The sequence below is a fragment of the Anolis carolinensis genome, unplaced genomic scaffold (assembly GCF_035594765.1).
Source record: "Anolis carolinensis isolate JA03-04 unplaced genomic scaffold, rAnoCar3.1.pri scaffold_13, whole genome shotgun sequence".
Taxonomy (NCBI): domain Eukaryota; kingdom Metazoa; phylum Chordata; class Lepidosauria; order Squamata; family Dactyloidae; genus Anolis; species Anolis carolinensis.
Window position 1 is genome coordinate 17,293,237 of NW_026943824.1, and position 18,861 is coordinate 17,312,097.

Here is an 18,861-nt window from a genome sequence, read left to right on the forward strand (position 1 = left end):
TTTTCCTTTCTTCCCTTTCCCTTCTTCCTTCCTTCTTTCCTTTTCCTTTCTTCCCTTTCCCTTCTTCCTTCCTTCTTTCCTTTTCCTTTCTTCCCTTTCCCTTCTTCCTTCCTTCTTTCCCCTCTCCTATCCTTTTCTCCTTTCCTTCTTTCCTCTTCTCTCTTTCTCCTCTTCTCCTTCCTTCCCTTTCCCTTCTTTCCTCTTCCCTTCTTCCTTCCTTCTTCCCCTTCCCTCATGTTCTACTTCCTTCCCTTCTTCCTTCCTTTTCCCTTCTCCTTCCCTCTTTCCTCTTTTTCTTCTCCTTCTCTTCGACTACTTTCCTTCCTCCCTTCCCTTCTCTAACCTTCCTTCTTTCCTATTTTTCTTCTCTTCTCCTTCTTTCCTTCTTTCCCCTCCCTTTCTCTTCTCCTTTCTTTCTTTCCTCTTCCCTTCTTTTCCTCTTCTCCTTCCGTCCCTTTCCCTTCTTTCCTCTTCCCTTCTTCCTTCTTTCTTCTCCTTCCCTCATGTTCTCCGTCCCTTCTCCTTCCTACCTTCTTTCCTCTTTTTTCTTCTCCTTCTCTTCTCCTTCCTTCCTTTTCCCTTCTCCTCCTTTATTTATTTATTTATTTACAGTATTTATATTCCGCCCTTCTTTCTCACCCCGAAGGGGACTCAGGGCAGATTACAATGAACACATATATGGCAAACATTCAATGCCAACAGACAAACAACATTCAGTTTTAGACAGACACAGAGGCATTTTAACGTCTTTCCAGCTTCACAATTCCGGGCACAGGGGGAGCTGTTGCTTCACCGTCCATTGGTGGCTGTTCTTCCTCATTCTTTTCCTCTTGAGCAGTTTTATGGTGTTGTAGATTAGTTAAATTAGCCTCCCGCATAAAGCGTACCTAAATTTTCCCTACTTGACAGATGCAACTGTCTTTCGGGGCTGCTAGGTCAACAGCAAGCCGGGGCTATTTTTTTTTTTTAATGGTTGGAGGCTTAACCTGACCCGGGCTTCGAACTCATGACCTCTCGGTCAGTAGTGATTTATAGCAGCTGGTTACTAGCCAGCTGCGCCACAGCCCGGCCCCTTTCCTTCTTTCCTCTTCCCTCCTTCTCCTGTTTTCCTTCCTTCCCTTTCCCTTCTTTCCTCTTCCCTTCTTCCTTCCTTTTCCCTTCTCCTTCCTATCTTCTTTCCTCTTTCTTCTTCTCTGCTCCTTCCCTTCTCCTTCTTTCCTTCCTTTTCCCTTCTTCCCTTCCTTTCTCCTGCTTTCCTTCTTTCCCGCTCCCCTCCTCCTTTCCTTCTTTCCTCTTCCCTTCTTCCTTCCTTCCTTCCTTTTCCCTTCTCCTTCCTATCTTCTTTCCTCTTTCTTCTTCTCTGCTCCTTCCCTTCTCCTTCTTTCCTTCCTTTTCCCTTCTTCCCTTCCCTTCTCCTCCCTTCCTTCTTTCCCGCTCCCCTCCTCCTTTCCTTCTTTCCTCTTCCCTTCTTCCTTCCTTCCTTCCTTTTCCCTTCTCCTTCCTATCTTCTTTCCTCTTTCTTCTTCTCTGCTCCTTCCCTTCTCCTTCTTTCCTTCCTTTTCCCTTCTTCCCTTCCTTTCTCCTGCTTTCCTTCTTTCCCGCTCCCCTCCTCCTTTCCTTCTTTCCTCTTCCCTTCTTCCTTCCTTCCTTCCTTTTCCCTTCTCCTTCCTATCTTCTTTCCTCTTTCTTCTTCTCTGCTCCTTCCCTTCTCCTTCTTTCCTTCCTTTTCCCTTCTTCCCTTCCCTTCTCCTCCCTTCCTTCTTTCCCGCTCCCCTCCTCCTTTCCTTCTTTCCTCTTCCCTTCTTCCTTCCTTCCTTCCTTTTCCCTTCTCCTTCCTATCTTCTTTCCTCTTTCTTCTTCTCTGCTCCTTCCCTTCTCCTTCTTTCCTTCCTTTTCCCTTCTTCCCTTCCTTTCTCCTGCTTTCCTTCTTTCCCGCTCCCCTCCTCCTTTCCTTCTTTCCTCTTCCCTTCTTCCTTCCTTCCTTCCTTTTCCCTTCTCCTTCCTATCTTCTTTCCTCTTTCTTCTTCTCTGCTCCTTCCCTTCTCCTTCTTTCCTTCCTTTTCCCTTCTTCCCTTCCTTTCTCCTGCTTTCCTTCTTTCCCGCTCCCCTCCTCCTTTCCTTCTTTCCTCTTCCCTTCTTCCTTCCTTCCTTCCTTTTCCCTTCTCCTTCCTATCTTCTTTCCTCTTTCTTCTTCTCTGCGCCTTCCCTTCTCCTTCTTTCCTTCCTTTTCCCTTCTTCCCTTCCTTTCTCCTGCTTTTCTTCTTTCCCGCTCCCCTCCTCCTTTCCTTCTTTCCTCTTCCCTTCTTCCTTCCTTCCTTCCTTCCTTTTCCCTTCTCCTTCCTATCTTCTTTCCTCTTTCTTCTTCTCTGCTCCTTCCCTTCTCCTTCTTTCCTTCCTTTTCCCTTCTTCCCTTCCTTTCTCCTGCTTTTCTTCTTTCCCGCTCCCCTCCTCCTTTCCTTCTTTCCTCTTCCCTTCTTCCTTCCTTCCTTCCTTCCTTTTCCCTTCTCCTTCCTATCTTCTTTCCTCTTTCTTCTTCTCTGCTCCTTCCCTTCTCCTTCTTTCCTTCCTTTTCCCTTCTTCCCTTCCCTTCTCCTCCCTTCCTTCTTTCCCGCTCCCCTCCTCCTTTCCTTCTTTCCTCTTCCCTTCTTCCTTCCTTCCTTCCTTTTCCCTTCTCCTTCCTATCTTCTTTCCTCTTTCTTCTTCTCTGCTCCTTCCCTTCTCCTTCTTTCCTTCCTTTTCCCTTCTTCCCTTCCCTTCTCCTCCCTTCCTTCTTTCCCGCTCCCCTCCTCCTTTCCTTCTTTCCTCTTCCCTTCTTCCTTCCTTCCTTCCTTTTCCCTTCTCCTTCCTATCTTCTTTCCTCTTTCTTCTTCTCTGCGCCTTCCCTTCTCCTTCTTTCCTTCCTTTTCCCTTCTTCCCTTCCTTTCTCCTGCTTTTCTTCTTTCCCGCTCCCCTCCTCCTTTCCTTCTTTCCTCTTCCCTTCTTCCTTCCTTCCTTCCTTCCTTTTCCCTTCTCCTTCCTATCTTCTTTCCTCTTTCTTCTTCTCTGCTCCTTCCCTTCTCCTTCTTTCCTTCCTTTTCCCTTCTTCCCTTCCTTTCTCCTGCTTTTCTTCTTTCCCGCTCCCCTCCTCCTTTCCTTCTTTCCTCTTCCCTTCTTCCTTCCTTCCTTCCTTCCTTTTCCCTTCTCCTTCCTATCTTCTTTCCTCTTTCTTCTTCTCTGCTCCTTCCCTTCTCCTTCTTTCCTTCCTTTTCCCTTCTTCCCTTCCCTTCTCCTCCCTTCCTTCTTTCCCGCTCCCCTCCTCCTTTCCTTCTTTCCTCTTCCCTTCTTCCTTCCTTCCTTCCTTTTCCCTTCTCCTTCCTATCTTCTTTCCTCTTTCTTCTTCTCTGCTCCTTCCCTTCTCCTTCTTTCCTTCCTTTTCCCTTCTTCCCTTCCTTTCTCCTGCTTTCCTTCTTTCCCGCTCCCCTCCTCCTTTCCTTCTTTCCTCTTCCCTTCTTCCTTCCTTCCTTCCTTTTCCCTTCTCCTTCCTATCTTCTTTCCTCTTTCTTCTTCTCTGCGCCTTCCCTTCTCCTTCTTTCCTTCCTTTTCCCTTCTTCCCTTCCTTTCTCCTGCTTTTCTTCTTTCCCGCTCCCCTCCTCCTTTCCTTCTTTCCTCTTCCCTTCTTCCTTCCTTCCTTCCTTCCTTTTCCCTTCTCCTTCCTATCTTCTTTCCTCTTTCTTCTTCTCTGCTCCTTCCCTTCTCCTTCTTTCCTTCCTTTTCCCTTCTTCCCTTCCTTTCTCCTGCTTTTCTTCTTTCCCGCTCCCCTCCTCCTTTCCTTCTTTCCTCTTCCCTTCTTCCTTCCTTCCTTCCTTCCTTTTCCCTTCTCCTTCCTATCTTCTTTCCTCTTTCTTCTTCTCTGCGCCTTCCCTTCTCCTTCTTTCCTTCCTTTTCCCTTCTTCCCTTCCTTTCTCCTGCTTTCCTTCTTCCCTTTGTGTAGAGATACAGTTGTCCTATGACTAACTAATATCCAGAATAGAACCATGGTAACAGACAAATTATAATCATTACAGGCGCATGAGTAATGCACAAATGAAAACTGTTTACAATATTACATCAAACATTATATTCATGTTTGTATGTTTTTTTCGGTAACAGAAAAGTATGTTCAGTAACTGAGTACAACACTTTGAATTCCAGTATTGTCCCACGTAAATATATCACGATTTATTGAAAACATTTACAGTAGAGTCTCACTTATCCAACACTTGCTTATCCAACGTTCTGGATTATCCAACGCATTTTTGTAGTCAATGTTTTCAATGTATCATGATATTTTGGTGCTAAATTTGTAAATACGGTAATTGCAACATAACATTACTACGTATTGAATTACTTTTCTAAGCGTCTAAGCCGAAGAGCTGGCGTTGTCCATAGACACCTCCAAGGTCATGTGGCCATAGGCATGACTGCATGGAGCGCCGTTACTTTCCCGCCGGAGCAGTACCTATTGATCTACTCACACTCTGGGGGTTGGTGCTCATCTCCATTTCTAAGCCCAAGAGCCGGCGTTGTCCGTAGCCACCTCCAAGGTCATGTGGCCATAGGCATGACTGCATGGAGCGCCGTTACCTTCCTGCCAGAGCAGTACCTATTGATCTACTCACATTCCCATGTCCATAGATGCCTCCAAGGTCATGTGGTCACTGGCCGGGCTGTGGCGCAGCTGGCTAGTAACCAGCTGCTATAAATCACTACTGACCGAGAGATCATGAGTTCGAAGCCCGGGTCAGGTTAAGCCTCCGACCATTAATATTAATATGCAGCCCCGAAAGACAGGTGCACCTGTCAATTAGGGAAATTTAGGGACGCTTTATGCGGGAGGCTAATTTACAACACCATAAAACTGCCAGCAAAACACGAGGAAAGGAATGAGGAAGTACAGCCACTACAGTACAGCCCTGTGGCCGGAATCGTGAAGCTGGAAAAATGTTAAAAATGCCTCTGAGTCTGTCTAATGTATGTTGTTTGTCTGTTGGCATTGAATGTTTGCCATATATGTGTTCATTGTAATCCGCCCTGAGTCCCCTTCGGGGTGAGAAAGAAGGGCGGAATATAAATACTGTAAATCAGGGGTCCTCAAACTTTTAAAGCAGAGGGCCAGTCCACAATCCTTCAGACTGTTGAGGGGCCGAATTATCATTTGGGGAAAAAAACCCAAACAAATTCCTATGCACACTGCACATACCTTATTTGCAGTACAAAACAATGATAATAACAATGAAAGAACAATACAATATTTTAAAAAAAAATAACCAACATAAACCTATCAGGATTTCAATGAAGTTTGGGCCTGCTTCTGGCCAATGAGATAGTCAGGTTAATTAGGATTGTTGTTGTTGTGTGTCTTCAAGTCATTTCAGACTTTGGGCGAGCTTAAGTCCAAAATTATTTATTTATTCATTTACTACATGTATTTACTACATTTATATCCCACCCTAATCACCCCGAAGGGGACTCAGAGCAGCTGTATGTACATACAGTATATTATATTATTAGCATAGCACAATATTAGCATTATATATTATTATATTGAACTATATCACTATACTGTAATATATGTAATATACAACATATAATTAATATTATATGGTATTATTATTAGTATTATATTGTATAAAATGATAATGTTATATCAATATCATATGTATAGACCAGGGGTCCCCAAACTAAGGCCCGGGGGCCGGATGCGGCCCTCCGAGGTCATTTACCTGGCCCCCGCCCTCAGTTTTATAATATAATATATTGTATATACATATAATATTGATAATAATATTATAATGTAATACAATATAACACTAATAATAATACCATATAATAATATTAATTATATATTCTTTATTACATATAATATTACTAATAATATTATAGTATAGTGGTATAGTTCAATAAAGTAATATATAATGCTAATATTGTGCTATGCTAATAATATAATATAATATATTGTATGTACATATAATTTGAAAGCCACTCTGAGTCCCCTTTGGGGTGAGAAGGGTGTGATACAAATGTAGTAAATAAATGCAGTAAATAAATAAATAATAAATAAATACATTTTAGACTTAGGCTCGCCCAAAGTCTGAAATGACTTGAAGGCACACAACAACAACAACAACAACAGCAACAACAACAATCCTAATTAACTTGACTATCTCATTGGCCAGAAGCAGAAGCACACTTCCCATTGAAATCCTGATAAATGTATGTTGGTTAAAATTATTTTTATTTTTAAATATTGTATTGTTTTTTCATTGTTCTTGTTGTTGTTGTTTTTGCACTACAAATAAGACATGTGCAGTGTGCATCAGAATTTGTTTGTATTTTTTTTTTCAAATGATAATCCGGCCCCTCCACAGTCTGAAGGATTGTGGACCGGCCCTCGGCTTTAAAAGTTTGGGGACCCCTGGTATAGACAATATATTATATTATTAAAACGGATATAAAAATATTATATTATAAATGAGGGCGGGGGCCAGGTAAATGACTTTGGAGGGCCGCATCCGGCCCCCGGGCCTTAGTTTGGGGACCCCTGCTGTAAATAAATGAATGAATACAGCCCGGAAAACACAGCAACCCACAAATAAAGCTCTTCTCTTCTTCTTCTTCTTGGATTCTTCTTTGCAGCGGCCTCTCCCACGAAGCCAGCAGTGTGGAGCAGATCTCCTTGCGCTGCGCCGAAGGCTCCTTGGAGTGGCTCTACCCGGCCGGGGCCTTGCGCCTGAGCCTCTTCCCTCGCCTGCCCGCCGGCGCCACCGGCCGAGAGAGCCCCAGGCGCGCCACGGCCTGCATCAAGTCCGCCCTCGGTTTCCGGGGGGCCCAGATCTACCTGGAGAGGGACGGGGTGCTGGAGCTGCTCCTCTCGGAGGCCGAGGCCGCGGCTGCGCAGCCCGAGGTGCGGTGCTTCCACTGGCTGCCCAAGGAGAAGGTGGCCCTCTTCCTCCAGGCCACGCTGCACCAGGACATCAGCCGCCGCATCGCCGCCTTCCGCTACGAGCTGCGCGGAAACTGGGACTCTCGCTTCTCCTGGCCGTCCGGGAATCTCAGCACGGAAGGTGCGTGGGCTCGGGTGCTGAATGCGTGTACTCCTCGATTCAGGGCTCTTCTACACTATATATATTAGGCATGTCCGATCGATGAAAAAAAATGTTACGAATTTTTGGAAATATCCTAAATTTTTGGGTAAAAAAATCAGAAACGAGAAACGAGAATTGAAACATTTTTTTCATCGATCGGACATGCCTACTAGGCATGTCCGATCGATGAAAAAAATGTTTCAATTCTCGTTTCTAAAGTAGGGAGCGCTGGTGCTTCGATATAGAAAGTATTTCCGATTTTTTTCACCCCAAAATTTCGGATATTTCCGAAAATTCGTAATGATTCTAAATGTTTCTAAAATGGCGGACGCGCATGCGCAATCGCCAAAAAAATAAAGGAACCGGGGGAGGGGGGGGGACTTTTACAGGGCTCTCCCGCCCTCATTTCTTGAGCTATCCTCATCAACCCTAGCCCCCACCTTTGCGTCCATCGTGGAAGCTTCTGATTGGCCGGGGAGCGGCAGCCAAGTTAGGCTGCACTAAGCTCCCATTCAAGGTAGGTTTCAGAAACAAAAAAAAAATTATAAAATATATTTTTTAAAAAATTGGGGGGGGGAATTAACGAAACATTAAGAGACAATTAGAGAATGGGCCAACAATGGTTCGAATTACATTGCTGGTTGCGCTGTGAGACAATGTCTCGGAATGTGTATCAAAAAGCGAGAACAATCCGAAATAATTCCGATATATGATTCAAAACGATTTTTTGGACATGTCTAATATATAGTGTAATATAATATAATCCAGATCAGGCATGGGCAAACTTGGGCCCTCCAAGTGTTTTGGACTCCCAACTCCCACCGTTCCTAACACCCTCAGGCTCTTTCCTTCTCCCACTCAGCCACTTAAGTAGAGGATGAAAGAATCCCTCTTTCTCTCTCCTGTGTGATTCAGTGTGAGTAACAGTCCTGTGGGTGTTTTGGACTCCAACTACCACAATTCCTAATACCCTCAGGCCCCTTCCTTCTCCCACTCAGCCACTTAAGCAGAGGATGAAAGAATCCCTCTTTCTCTCTCCTCTGTGACTCAGTGTGAGTAAAATAGGGATGTATAGTATGATGAAGGTTCTATATATAACAACTGTATGAATTTTGTTCGTTTAAGCCCTGTGGATATTCTGTCCGTTATCTGAAAATCCAATATGTTTCTCTTTGCAGAAGTTTGTCGCTTCATCTTCTATGACTCAGAGTCCTTTTGATCGTAGTATTTCCTCCTTGCTCTTTGCTCGCCGGCATTTTTATGGTGTCATGAATAATAATAATAATAATAATAATAATAATAATAATAAAACTTTATTTATATCCCGCCACCATCTCCCCGCGGGGACTCGGGGCGGCTTCCATGGGGCAGAGGCCCAAACAACATAGGACAAAATATAGGCAACATAATACAAATCACGCTATAGAAAGATAAAACAGTAATACAATATATCAACTAAATCAAAAATACAGGATAAAATATTGTATTTAAAACACATAAATGGTAAAATCGTAATAAATACAGGATAGGTTATTAAAAACCCTCTGGGGTTGATTAATTAATGACTGTGATATATTGCGGCTGGCTATTAACCAGCTGTGCCACAGCCCGGCCCACAAATGTTTTCGACCTGCTAGGTGGCCAGTGAGCTGGGCTAAAGGTCAGGCACTCACTCCCGACCCGAGCTTTGAACTACCATTATTATTATTATTATTATTATTATTATTATTATTATTATTATTTGTATGGACATTCTGTAGTTAACTCCGACTTCTTTTTCTTTTGGAAGATTCAGGGAGTTGCCGACCGTGTAACAACACTGAAATCCTAATGGCTGTTTGCACTAGTGATTTTGGTAAGTATATCATTCTCAGCATAGGGTATTCCCTAAACTGGCTTGCCAGGAGGGATAATAGGGCCTCCCTATTATCCGTCAGTTCCGGTTATTCAACATTCGGCCCGTCCGTTTATGTCGAATAACGGGAACTCTACTGTAAGTGCAATTACAACCGGAATGGTTCCTGGACTATAATTTTGGATTATGTGGTTTTAACAATTGGTTTTGTTAAAGAACTTAGATGTTCTTAACTTTTTGGTTTTTGGGATATGTGTGCCAAGTTTGCTTCAGTTCTGTCATTTGTAGCATTTGCCGTGGTCTCTGGAAGTGAGTGAAGATACTGCAAGTGCCATCATCCATGGTCCAAATTCTTCCAAATCACACCAGGATGTAGAGTTGGTAATGGGGCCTCTGTCTACCAAGTTTGGTACTGATTCATCATTGGTGGGAGTTGCAGTGCTTTCAGGAAGCCAGTGAAGCTATTGCAAGTCCCATGGTCCATGGTCCATCCCCCTCCAAACAGCACCCAGGTGTAGAGTAGGACATGGGGCTCTATGTGCCAAGTTTGGTCTTGATCAGGTATTGGTGGGAGTTGCAATGTTCTCAGGAAGTGAGTGAATGTATTGCAATCCCCATCATCCATGGTGTATCGTACTCCAAACTTCACCAGGGTATAGAGTGGGTCATGGGTGCTTTGTGTTCCAAGTTTGGTCTTGATGAGTCATTTGTGGCGGTTGCAGTGGTGTCAGAAAGTGAGTAAAGGTACTGGAAATCCCATCATCCATGGTATATCCTCCCCCAAACTGCACCAGGGTGTAAAGGGGGTCATGGGGGTTCTGTCTGCCAAGTTTGGTCCAGTTCTGTCACTGGTGGGCATCACAGTGGCCTGTGGGAGCCGTAGCGATTGAAAGTACTACAAATCCCATCACCCATGGTCCATTGTCCTGCAAATGGCACCAGGGCGTAAAGTGCGTCATGGGGATTAAGTGTGTCGAATTTGGTCCAGATCCGTCATTCGTGGCCGTTGTAGTTGTCCATGTAAGTGGCGACCAATCAGAAAACTGCCACATACTCCGCCACATACATACATACCCGCATACATACAAACACTGACTTTTAATATATATATATATATATATATATATATATATATATATATATATATATATATATAATTTTATGTCTGTTTATGCGGCATTGAATTGTTGGCTACTTGTTGCCCCTTTGGGGCAAGGAGGGCGGGGTATACCTATAACAAATCTATATATATAAAAGAGTAATGAAATTTCGGCCTAGGACAAAACAACAAAACTACACATCCCAGAAACACTAAACTTGGCAGCACAACCCCTCATCCATGCCTCCATGTTCATACAACAAAAAGAAAAGAAAAATAAAGTCCTAATTAGAGGGAGAGGAATAATTGTTTTTATCCAATTGCTGCCAGTTAGAAGGCTAAGCTCCGCCCACTTGGTCTCCTAGCAACCCACTCAGCCCAGGGGACAGTCAGAGTTAGGCCTCACTTAGGCCTCTTCCACACTGCCTATAAAATACAGATTATCTGATTTTAACTGGATTATACGGCAGTGTAGACTCAAGGCCCTTCCACACAGTTATATAACCCATTTATAATGGACTTAATGTAAGGTAAAACCTTTACCCTTGACCTTAACTACCACCAATTCCTCAATAGTTTATTTCCCATACCACCAAACTTTGCCACAGCAACGTGTGGCCGGGCACAGCTAGTATATACAGTAGAGTCTCACTTATCCAACATAAACAGGCCGGCAGAATGTTGGATAAGCGAATATGTTGAATAATAAGGAGGCATTAAGGAAAAGCCTATTAAACATCAAATTAGGTTATGATTTTACAAATTAAACGCCAAAACATCATGTTATACAACAAATTTGACAGAAAAAGTAGTTCAATACACAGTAATGCTATGTAGTAATTACTGTATTTATGAATTTAGCACCAAAATATCACAATGCATTGAAAACATTGACTACAAAAATGCGTTAGATCATCCAGAACGTTGGATAAGCGAGTGTTGGATAAGTGAGACTCTACTGTATATAAAAGGGTAATGAAATTTCGGCCTAGGACAAAACAACAAAACTACACATCCCAGAAACACTAAACTTGGCAGCACAACCCCTCATCCATGCCTCTACGTTCATACAACAAAAAGCTCCAGCTACTCCAGAAAACGGCCAGGCTTTGAGACTGCAAGGCTATTCACTGCTATTCTACCTGGCCAACAAAGGATTCCCATAAGCCACAGCAACGCGTGGCCGGGCAAATAAATAAATAAGTGCTTGCCTGCAGGCCTGAAAGCTACATCATGTAACTTTGGGGCTTGCTGTTTGTTGTTAAAGTAGCTGACCATTAGCTGCCCAAACGGCATTCCCAACACTGCCTGTCCGCACAGTGGGCAGTTAGTTGCCAATTACCGCCCCAGTGCTGCTAGCCTCCGCTTTGCCGCTCTCCAAACAATGGAAAAAAGTGGTCCGGGGGTCCAGCGGCTGCCCGCCCCGAGGTTGCCACGGCAACCAGGAAGTCCTACACAAGAACAACAAAAGGATTTGCCGAGCGGGATGAGACCATGGACTTTGGGAGGGGGCTCATGCTGGCTGGTTTCATTAGGCCCAACGGCAAGGCATAGAAGTGCATAGAATTGATCAGACCAGACTTTTTTTCGGGAAGCTCAGTCAGGAATACAGAACTGTCCCCCCAGTTCTGTACTGCAAGAACAAGAACAAGCCAGGGGAGTCAAGACAGAGGAAAAGAGCTCTTACTATACATCAAGGGAACAACTGGCCACATAGGGAAACTGATGAAGAAATACAACCTATAAATAATCTACAGACCAAAGAGTTGGACGTCCCGTGACAGCAACCACCGAGTTTCACAAGCAAAAGGTTGACAGATTGATTCGGGATGATTGTTGTATCACTCAAAGAGAAATTTCAAGCATAGTTGGCATTTCACAAGAATGTGTGGGTCACATGATTGCTTTGCTTGACTATCAGATATTGAGAGAACTGTGAGACGCTGGTTGCGGAAACAGAGTGTCGACTTCTTCCGTGACGGCTTCAGAAAACTGAGACCATCTAGATGGCTTTTGGAGGTTACTTTTCTTACCCATGGTCCTATAAGACCATCTAGATGACCTTTGAGGGTCCCTTTCCTTACCTATGGTCTTCTGATGGCCTTATGAGATCATCTAGATGGCCTTTGAGGGTCCCTTTCCTTACCTATGGTCTTCTGATGGCCTTATGAGATCATCTAGATGGCCTTTGAGGGTCCCTTTCCTTACCGATGGTCTTCTGATGGCCTTATGAGATCATCTAGATGGCCTTTGAGGGTCCCTTTCCTTACCGATGGTCTTATGAGACCATCTAGATGGTTGTTGGAGGTCTCTTTGTTTACTTATGGTCTTATGAGTCCATCTAGGTCAGGGGTCCTCAAACTATGGCCCGTGGGCCGGATGCAGCCCTCCAAGGTCCTTTACCTGGCCCCTGTCCTAAACTTTAGACTTAAGGTTGACCTAAGTCTGAAATGACTTGAGGGCACACAACAACAACAACAATCCTAATTTTGGACCATTTCATAGTCCGGGCCCCCAACAGTCTGAGGGACTGATGTATATAGTGTAATAATCACGCCCTTTCACGGTACAGTAAAGTGAAAAATGAATGGGTCTCTCAGCTGTTTTCACTCCTTCCCTTTTTGCAGTCATCCGTGGGAATATCCGGACGGTCACCAACGACGTCGAATCGCAAGAGTCCGTCATCAGCGTCAGCGCCACTCGGATCCACCGCCAGAAATTTGCCTTGTTCCACCCGGTTGGGAAGTACGGGAAGTCGGCGGGCAGCATCCGGACCCTTTTGCGTTGTGGGGTGAAGCCAGGGCCCGGCAGCTTCCTCTTCACCGGCTGGCTGCATTTCGGGGAGGCCTGGCTCAGCTGTGCCCCTCGCTACAAGGACTTCCGCCACGTCTACGAGGAGGCGCGCCAGGCTCACCAGAACCCCTGCGAAGTCTCTCTGGACTGAACCCCGGAGCAAAGAAAGAGGAGAGAGGAGCCGGGAGGGGAAGCCCAGCCTCCGCTTTGCCGTGCCGTGCGTGGGGTACAGACCCATCTTGGTGACACGGCCAGGGATACGGACGGCCGCAGAAAGGGAAGAGGGCAAACCGTGGTGCAGGTGGATTGAGTCAGTTCAGAAAGAAGTCTGTGTCGGGTTCTCTTCTCCCAGTTGTGCTGTGGGTCAGTCTTCCACCAGGAAAAGCATCGAGACACACGCTGGTAGATTCCAACAGATTTTATTGTACAGAATACCAGAACTTCTCTTTGGCCCATTTATATTGGGGCTCTCACATACCAGAGGGTAGTTGAGGTTTTATGGCTTGTCGGGATCTCTTCTCCCAGTTGTGCTGTGGATAAGTCTTCCACCAGAAAAGCACCAAGACACACACTGGTAGATTCCAACAGGTTTTATTGTACAGAACACCAGAACCTTCTCTTTGGCCCATTTATATAGGGGCTCTCACATACCAGAGGGTCATTGAGGTTTTATGGATTGTTAGGTTCTCTTCTCCCAGTTGTGCTGTGGGTCAGTCTTCCACCAGAAAAAGCACCAAGACACACGCTGGTAGCTTCCAACAGGTTTTATTGTACAGAATACCAGAAGCTTCTCTTTGGCCCATTTATATAAGGGCTCTCACATACCAGAGGGTAATTGAGGTTTTATGGCTGGCATCTGTAAGACACACGCTGGTAGATACCAAACGGTTTTATTGGACAGAATACCAGAAGCTTCTCTTTGGCCCATTTATATAGGGGCTCTCACGTGCCAGAGGGTAATTGAGGTTTTATGGCTGGCATCTGTAAGACACACGCTGGTAGATTCCAACAGGTTTTATTGTACAGAATACCAGAAGCTTCTCTTTGGCCCATTTATATAAGGGCTCTCACATACCAGAGGGTCATTGAGGCTTTATGGCTGGCCCGTTTTATGGCTGGCAGCTGTAAGACACACGCTGGTAGATTCCAGCAGGTTTTATTGTACAGAATACCAGAAGCTTCTCTTTGGCCCATTTATATAGGGGCTCTCACATACCAGAGGGTCATTGAGGTTTTATGGATTGTTAGGTTCTCTTCTCCCAGTTGTTCTGTGGGTGAGTCTTCCACCAGAAAAAGCACCAAGACACGCTGGTAGATTCCAACAGGTTTTATTGTACTGAATACCAGAAGCTTCTATTTGGCCCATTTATATAGGGGCTCTCACATAGCAGAGGGCAATTAAGGTTTTATGGCTGGCATCTGTTCTTTGTCAGCCGACCGGAGATGTTAAAGATTGGAGATCATGACAGTCTGCAAGACCTGCGCAAGTCTAGCAAGATGACCTCTTACACTGAAGTCGGCACAACACATCGCAACAAATACTCAACTCGCCACTACAAAGATAGAGCTCTGCAAAACATTTTCTCCCCTCTTGTTAAGCGCCTTGGTGTAGCAATAAGCCAGGTCAGGGTCCAAAGAAGACAACCGGGCTGCTTTGTCGTAATGTCGGGACACACCAGAGTGTTACCTGTGCTTTGGACCTTTCTTCTCGCCAACATTGGAGCAGCGTTCTCTTTGTTTTCCGCTGGAGCATCAACAAGTGTAACAATCCCTTCTCAGGGTTGTTGTCTGTTTTCAAGCAAACCGTGGATTTCAACTTCCCAATAAAATGGGAAATGGTGTCTCATGCGCGGACATCTCATCGTTTGTTGTCGAAGGCTTTCATGGCCGGGATCACAGGGTTGTTGTATGTCTTTCGTTTGCTTTGGCTTCCGGCCAAGGAACCCTGCCAAAGCGAACAAATCTCACCCCTTTTGTGGCCGAGTTTCAACTCAGGATGGTGTTGGTTTGAGTTCTGTTTTGGGTCTTGGTGTCCTTTGCCCATCCGATCCTTTTCAGCCAAATGTGACAAAAGGCAATCAGGTATATAGACGTGAATGCTGGAATTGGAGATAGACTTGTGCACAAGTCTGGGTTGTAACAGTAGTGGGCATCCGACAATTCATCCGCCAAATGACACGGCGACGGCTTGTTCCCAAATAATATGAATGCGAGGTTGAGCAGATCCACATACCGAGTCCATGTGTGTTGGATAATCCATCATCTTTGGACTACAGATGTTGACTGTTCTTCATGAAATGAAACTGGATTCCTCTTGATTTCGTTCTGTTTGTCTAAAGATGAAGTCTCAGCTTTTAACTCTGCTTCCAATTTGTTTTACTCAGTAAGCAAATCCCATTGAATTCAATAGAATTTCCAGACGCCTGTGCATAAGATAGACCAGCATTTGTTGCTTGGATAATAGGCATGTCCGGTCGATGAAAAAAATGTTTCAATTCTCGTTTCTAAAGTAGGGGGCGCTGGCGCTTCGATATAGAAAATATTTCCGATTTTTTTCGCCCAAAAATTTCAGATATTTCCGAAAATTCGTAATGATTCTAAATGTTTCTAAAATGGCGGGCGCGCATGCGCAGTCACCAAAAAAAAGGAACCGGGGGGGGACTTTTACAGGGCTCTCCCGCCCTCATTTCTTGAGCTATCCTCATCAACCCTAGCCCCCACCTTTGCGTCCATCGTGGAAGCTTCTGATTGGCCGGGGAGCGGCAGCCATGTTAGCCTGCGCTAAGCTCCCATTCTAGGTAGGTTGCAGAAACAAAAAAAAATTAAAAATATATTTTAAAAAAATGGGGGGGATTAACAAAACATCAAGAGACAATTAGAGAATGGGCCAACAATGGTTCGAATTACATTGCTGGTTGTGCTGTGAGACAATGTCTCGGAATGCGTATCAAAAAGCGAGAACAATCCGAAATAATTCCGATATACGATTCAAAACGATTTTTTGGACATGTCTAATTCTGGCCAACAGCGATCCTACTCAAATTTCAGATCCGGAAAATGCAAAAAACAAGCAACCCAAGCATAACTTGAGACTACGTTCCATCTGCATTTCAATTTGAATCCAACCCATTGAAAATCTCAGTATCAACCAAGACTTCAAACTAGTTCTCAGTCCAGGGATTTTTCTTTTCTTTTTCACAGGTGAGGATGGGAGACGGATCGTATGTGCACTAAACGTATAATGATACCAAATCTGTAATATTTTTGTTTCCAATTTAAAGTGGTTTATAATGTTTCTGCCGATGTTTGGTTTCTTGTTTTGATATAATGTTAATATAAGGCGAATTGCCACGGCTAGAAAGGTAGTGCCAGGTATGTTTGTAGGGATTTTTTTTAAAGTAATATTTTAAATGTATTTCTTTTTGTACATATTGTTTCATGTCATTGTACAAGTCGAGAGAGAGAGAGAAAAATCTTCTTTGGAGTAAATGGTGATGTTTTCGTTCCTTCTGTGGTTTTTCTTGTGAAACAAACTAGGTTGCAATTGGTTGAGGTTCTTTGAGAAATTCATTGACAAACAATAGCCAAATGTGCTGCAGGATATTCCCCAGAAACAAAGTTTTTGCAGTTTATTAAGCCTTTTCCATGGGTTACTGTGGCCATATTCCCGAAGCATTCTCTCCTGATGTTTCACCCACATCTGTGGCAGGCATCCTCGGAAGTTGTGAGTTCTGCTGGAAACTGGGCAAGTGGGATTTATATATCTGGAATGATGTCTAGGTTGGGAGAAAGAAATCTTGTCTGTTTGAGGTATGATTTCTGCCATTGGCCATGATTAGCATTGAATAGCTTTGCACCTTCGAATAGTCTGAGGATGCCTGCCATAGATGTGGGCGAAATGTCAGGAGAGAATGCTTCTGGAACATGGCTTGGAAAACTCAGCAACCCAGTGATTCCGACCATGAAAGCCTTTGACAAACCAAAAGTAATGAATAATGTCGTGTGTGTGTACACACACACACATATCTATATACATATATAAAAGGGTAATGAAATTTCGGCCTAGGACAAAACAACGAAACTACACATCCCAGAAACACTAAACTTGGCAGCACAACCCCTCATCCATGCCTCTACGTTCATACAACAAAAAGAAAAATCAAGTCCTAATTAGAGGAAGAGGAATAATTGTTTTTATCCGATTGCTGCCAGTTTAAAGGCTAAGCTCCGCCCACTTGGTCTCCTAGCAAACCACACAGCCCAGGGGACAGGAAGAGTTAGGCCTCTTCCACACTGCCTATAAAATACAGATTCTCTGATTTTAACTGGATTATATGGCAGTGTAGACTCAAGGCCCTTCCACACAGCTATATAACCCATTTATAATCTTATATTATCTGCTTTGAACTGGATTATCTTGACTCCACACTGCCATATAATCCACTTCAGTGTGCAGTGGGACACAACTGGACTTAATGTCAGGAGAAAACCTTTACCCTTTACCTTAACTACCACCAATTCCTCAATCCTTTATTTCTCATCCCACCAGACTTCGCCACAGCAACGCGTGGCCGGGCACAGCTGGTATATCTATATATATAAAATGTAATGTGCGTTTTTCCCATGGAGTAAACAACAAAACCACCGAACCAAATCACACCAAATTTGGCCACAAAAGACATAGTCATCCAATCTGTGTCTTTCAATTAAAAAAAACCCTAAAAAATAAAGTCCAAATTACAGAGGATGAGGAAGAGCCATTCTCCCCCTGGCTGCAAGTCAGAAGAGTAGGCCCCGCCCCCTTTAGGCCCCGCCCCCTTTGTGTCATAGCAACCCCCTCAGCCACAATGGCGCCTGGGGGAACAGGCAGGGTTCACTCTGAACAACACTCTGAAAACAGGGGGATTCCAGACATGGAACAATCAGGACCAGCTAACACCTCCCAACAAAGGATTCCCCCCCAGGCAGGAAGCAGCCAGGCTTTGAAGCTGAAAGGCCATTATATGCCAATCATTCTGGATAATTGCAGCATTCATACTTGCCTCCAACAGACAAAATTAAAAAAGGAACAACCAGAAATATTGTATATTCACAAGTTTTAGGAACTAACCTATAGTTCCAGGAATTCCTCAATGCTTTATTTCCCATATCACCACACTTCGCCATAGCAATGCATGGCTGGGCACAGCTTGTGTGTGTGTGTGTATATATATATGTGTGTGTGTGTGTGTGTGTGTGTATGCCCCTGGTGGGCGCAGCAGGTTTAAGCTGCTGAACTTGCTGGCAGTTTGAATTCAGGGAGCAGGATGAGCTCCCGCTGTTAGCTCCAGCTTCTGCCAACCTAGCTATTCGAAAATGCGCAAATGTGAGTAGATAAATAGGTACCGCTCCGGTGACTATGCAGTCATGCCGGCCACATGACCTAGGATGTGCCTATGGACAACGGCTCTTCGGCTTAGAAATGGAGATAAGCAACACCCCCCAGAAATTGAGATAATAATAATAATAATAATAATAATAATAATAAACTTTATTTACACCCCGCCACTATCTCCCCAAGGAGACTCGGGGCGGTTAAAAACAACATACAGTAGAGTCTCACTCATCCAAGCTAAATGGGCCGGCAGAAGCTTGGATAAGCGAATATCTTGGATAATAAGGAGGGATTAAGGAAAAGCCTATTAAACATCAAATTAGGTTATGATTTTACAAATTAAGCACCAAAACATCATGTTATGCAACAAATTTGACAGAAAAAGTAGTTCAATACGCAGTAATGTTATGTTGTAATTACTGTATTTACGAATTTAGCACCAAAATATCACGATATATTGAAAACATTGACTACAAAAATGGCTTGGATTATCCAGAGGCTTGGATAAGTGAGGCTTGGATTAGTGAGACTCTACTGTACAATTCATGATATAACAAGATAAAAACAAAATACAATATAAGACAAAGGTATTATAATAATTGATAATATCAGTCAATCACCAAATACACTTCTGTCG

At 44.0% G+C, this 18,861-nt stretch overlaps 1 protein-coding gene across 1 annotated transcript in view; it reads left to right on the top strand.

The window, feature by feature from the left end:
- Window positions 1-15,208, top strand: part of metrn (meteorin, glial cell differentiation regulator) — a gene marked incomplete in the record, with an annotated part of 32,111 nt that extends 16,903 nt beyond the window's left edge. The window contains 3 exon segments of the mRNA XM_062964242.1: window positions 6,655-7,082; window positions 8,893-8,958; window positions 12,685-15,208. Of these exon segments, the coding sequence (XP_062820312.1) occupies window positions 6,655-7,082; window positions 8,893-8,958; window positions 12,685-13,001 (811 nt within the window).
- Window positions 15,209-18,861: the final 3,653 nt, after the last annotated feature.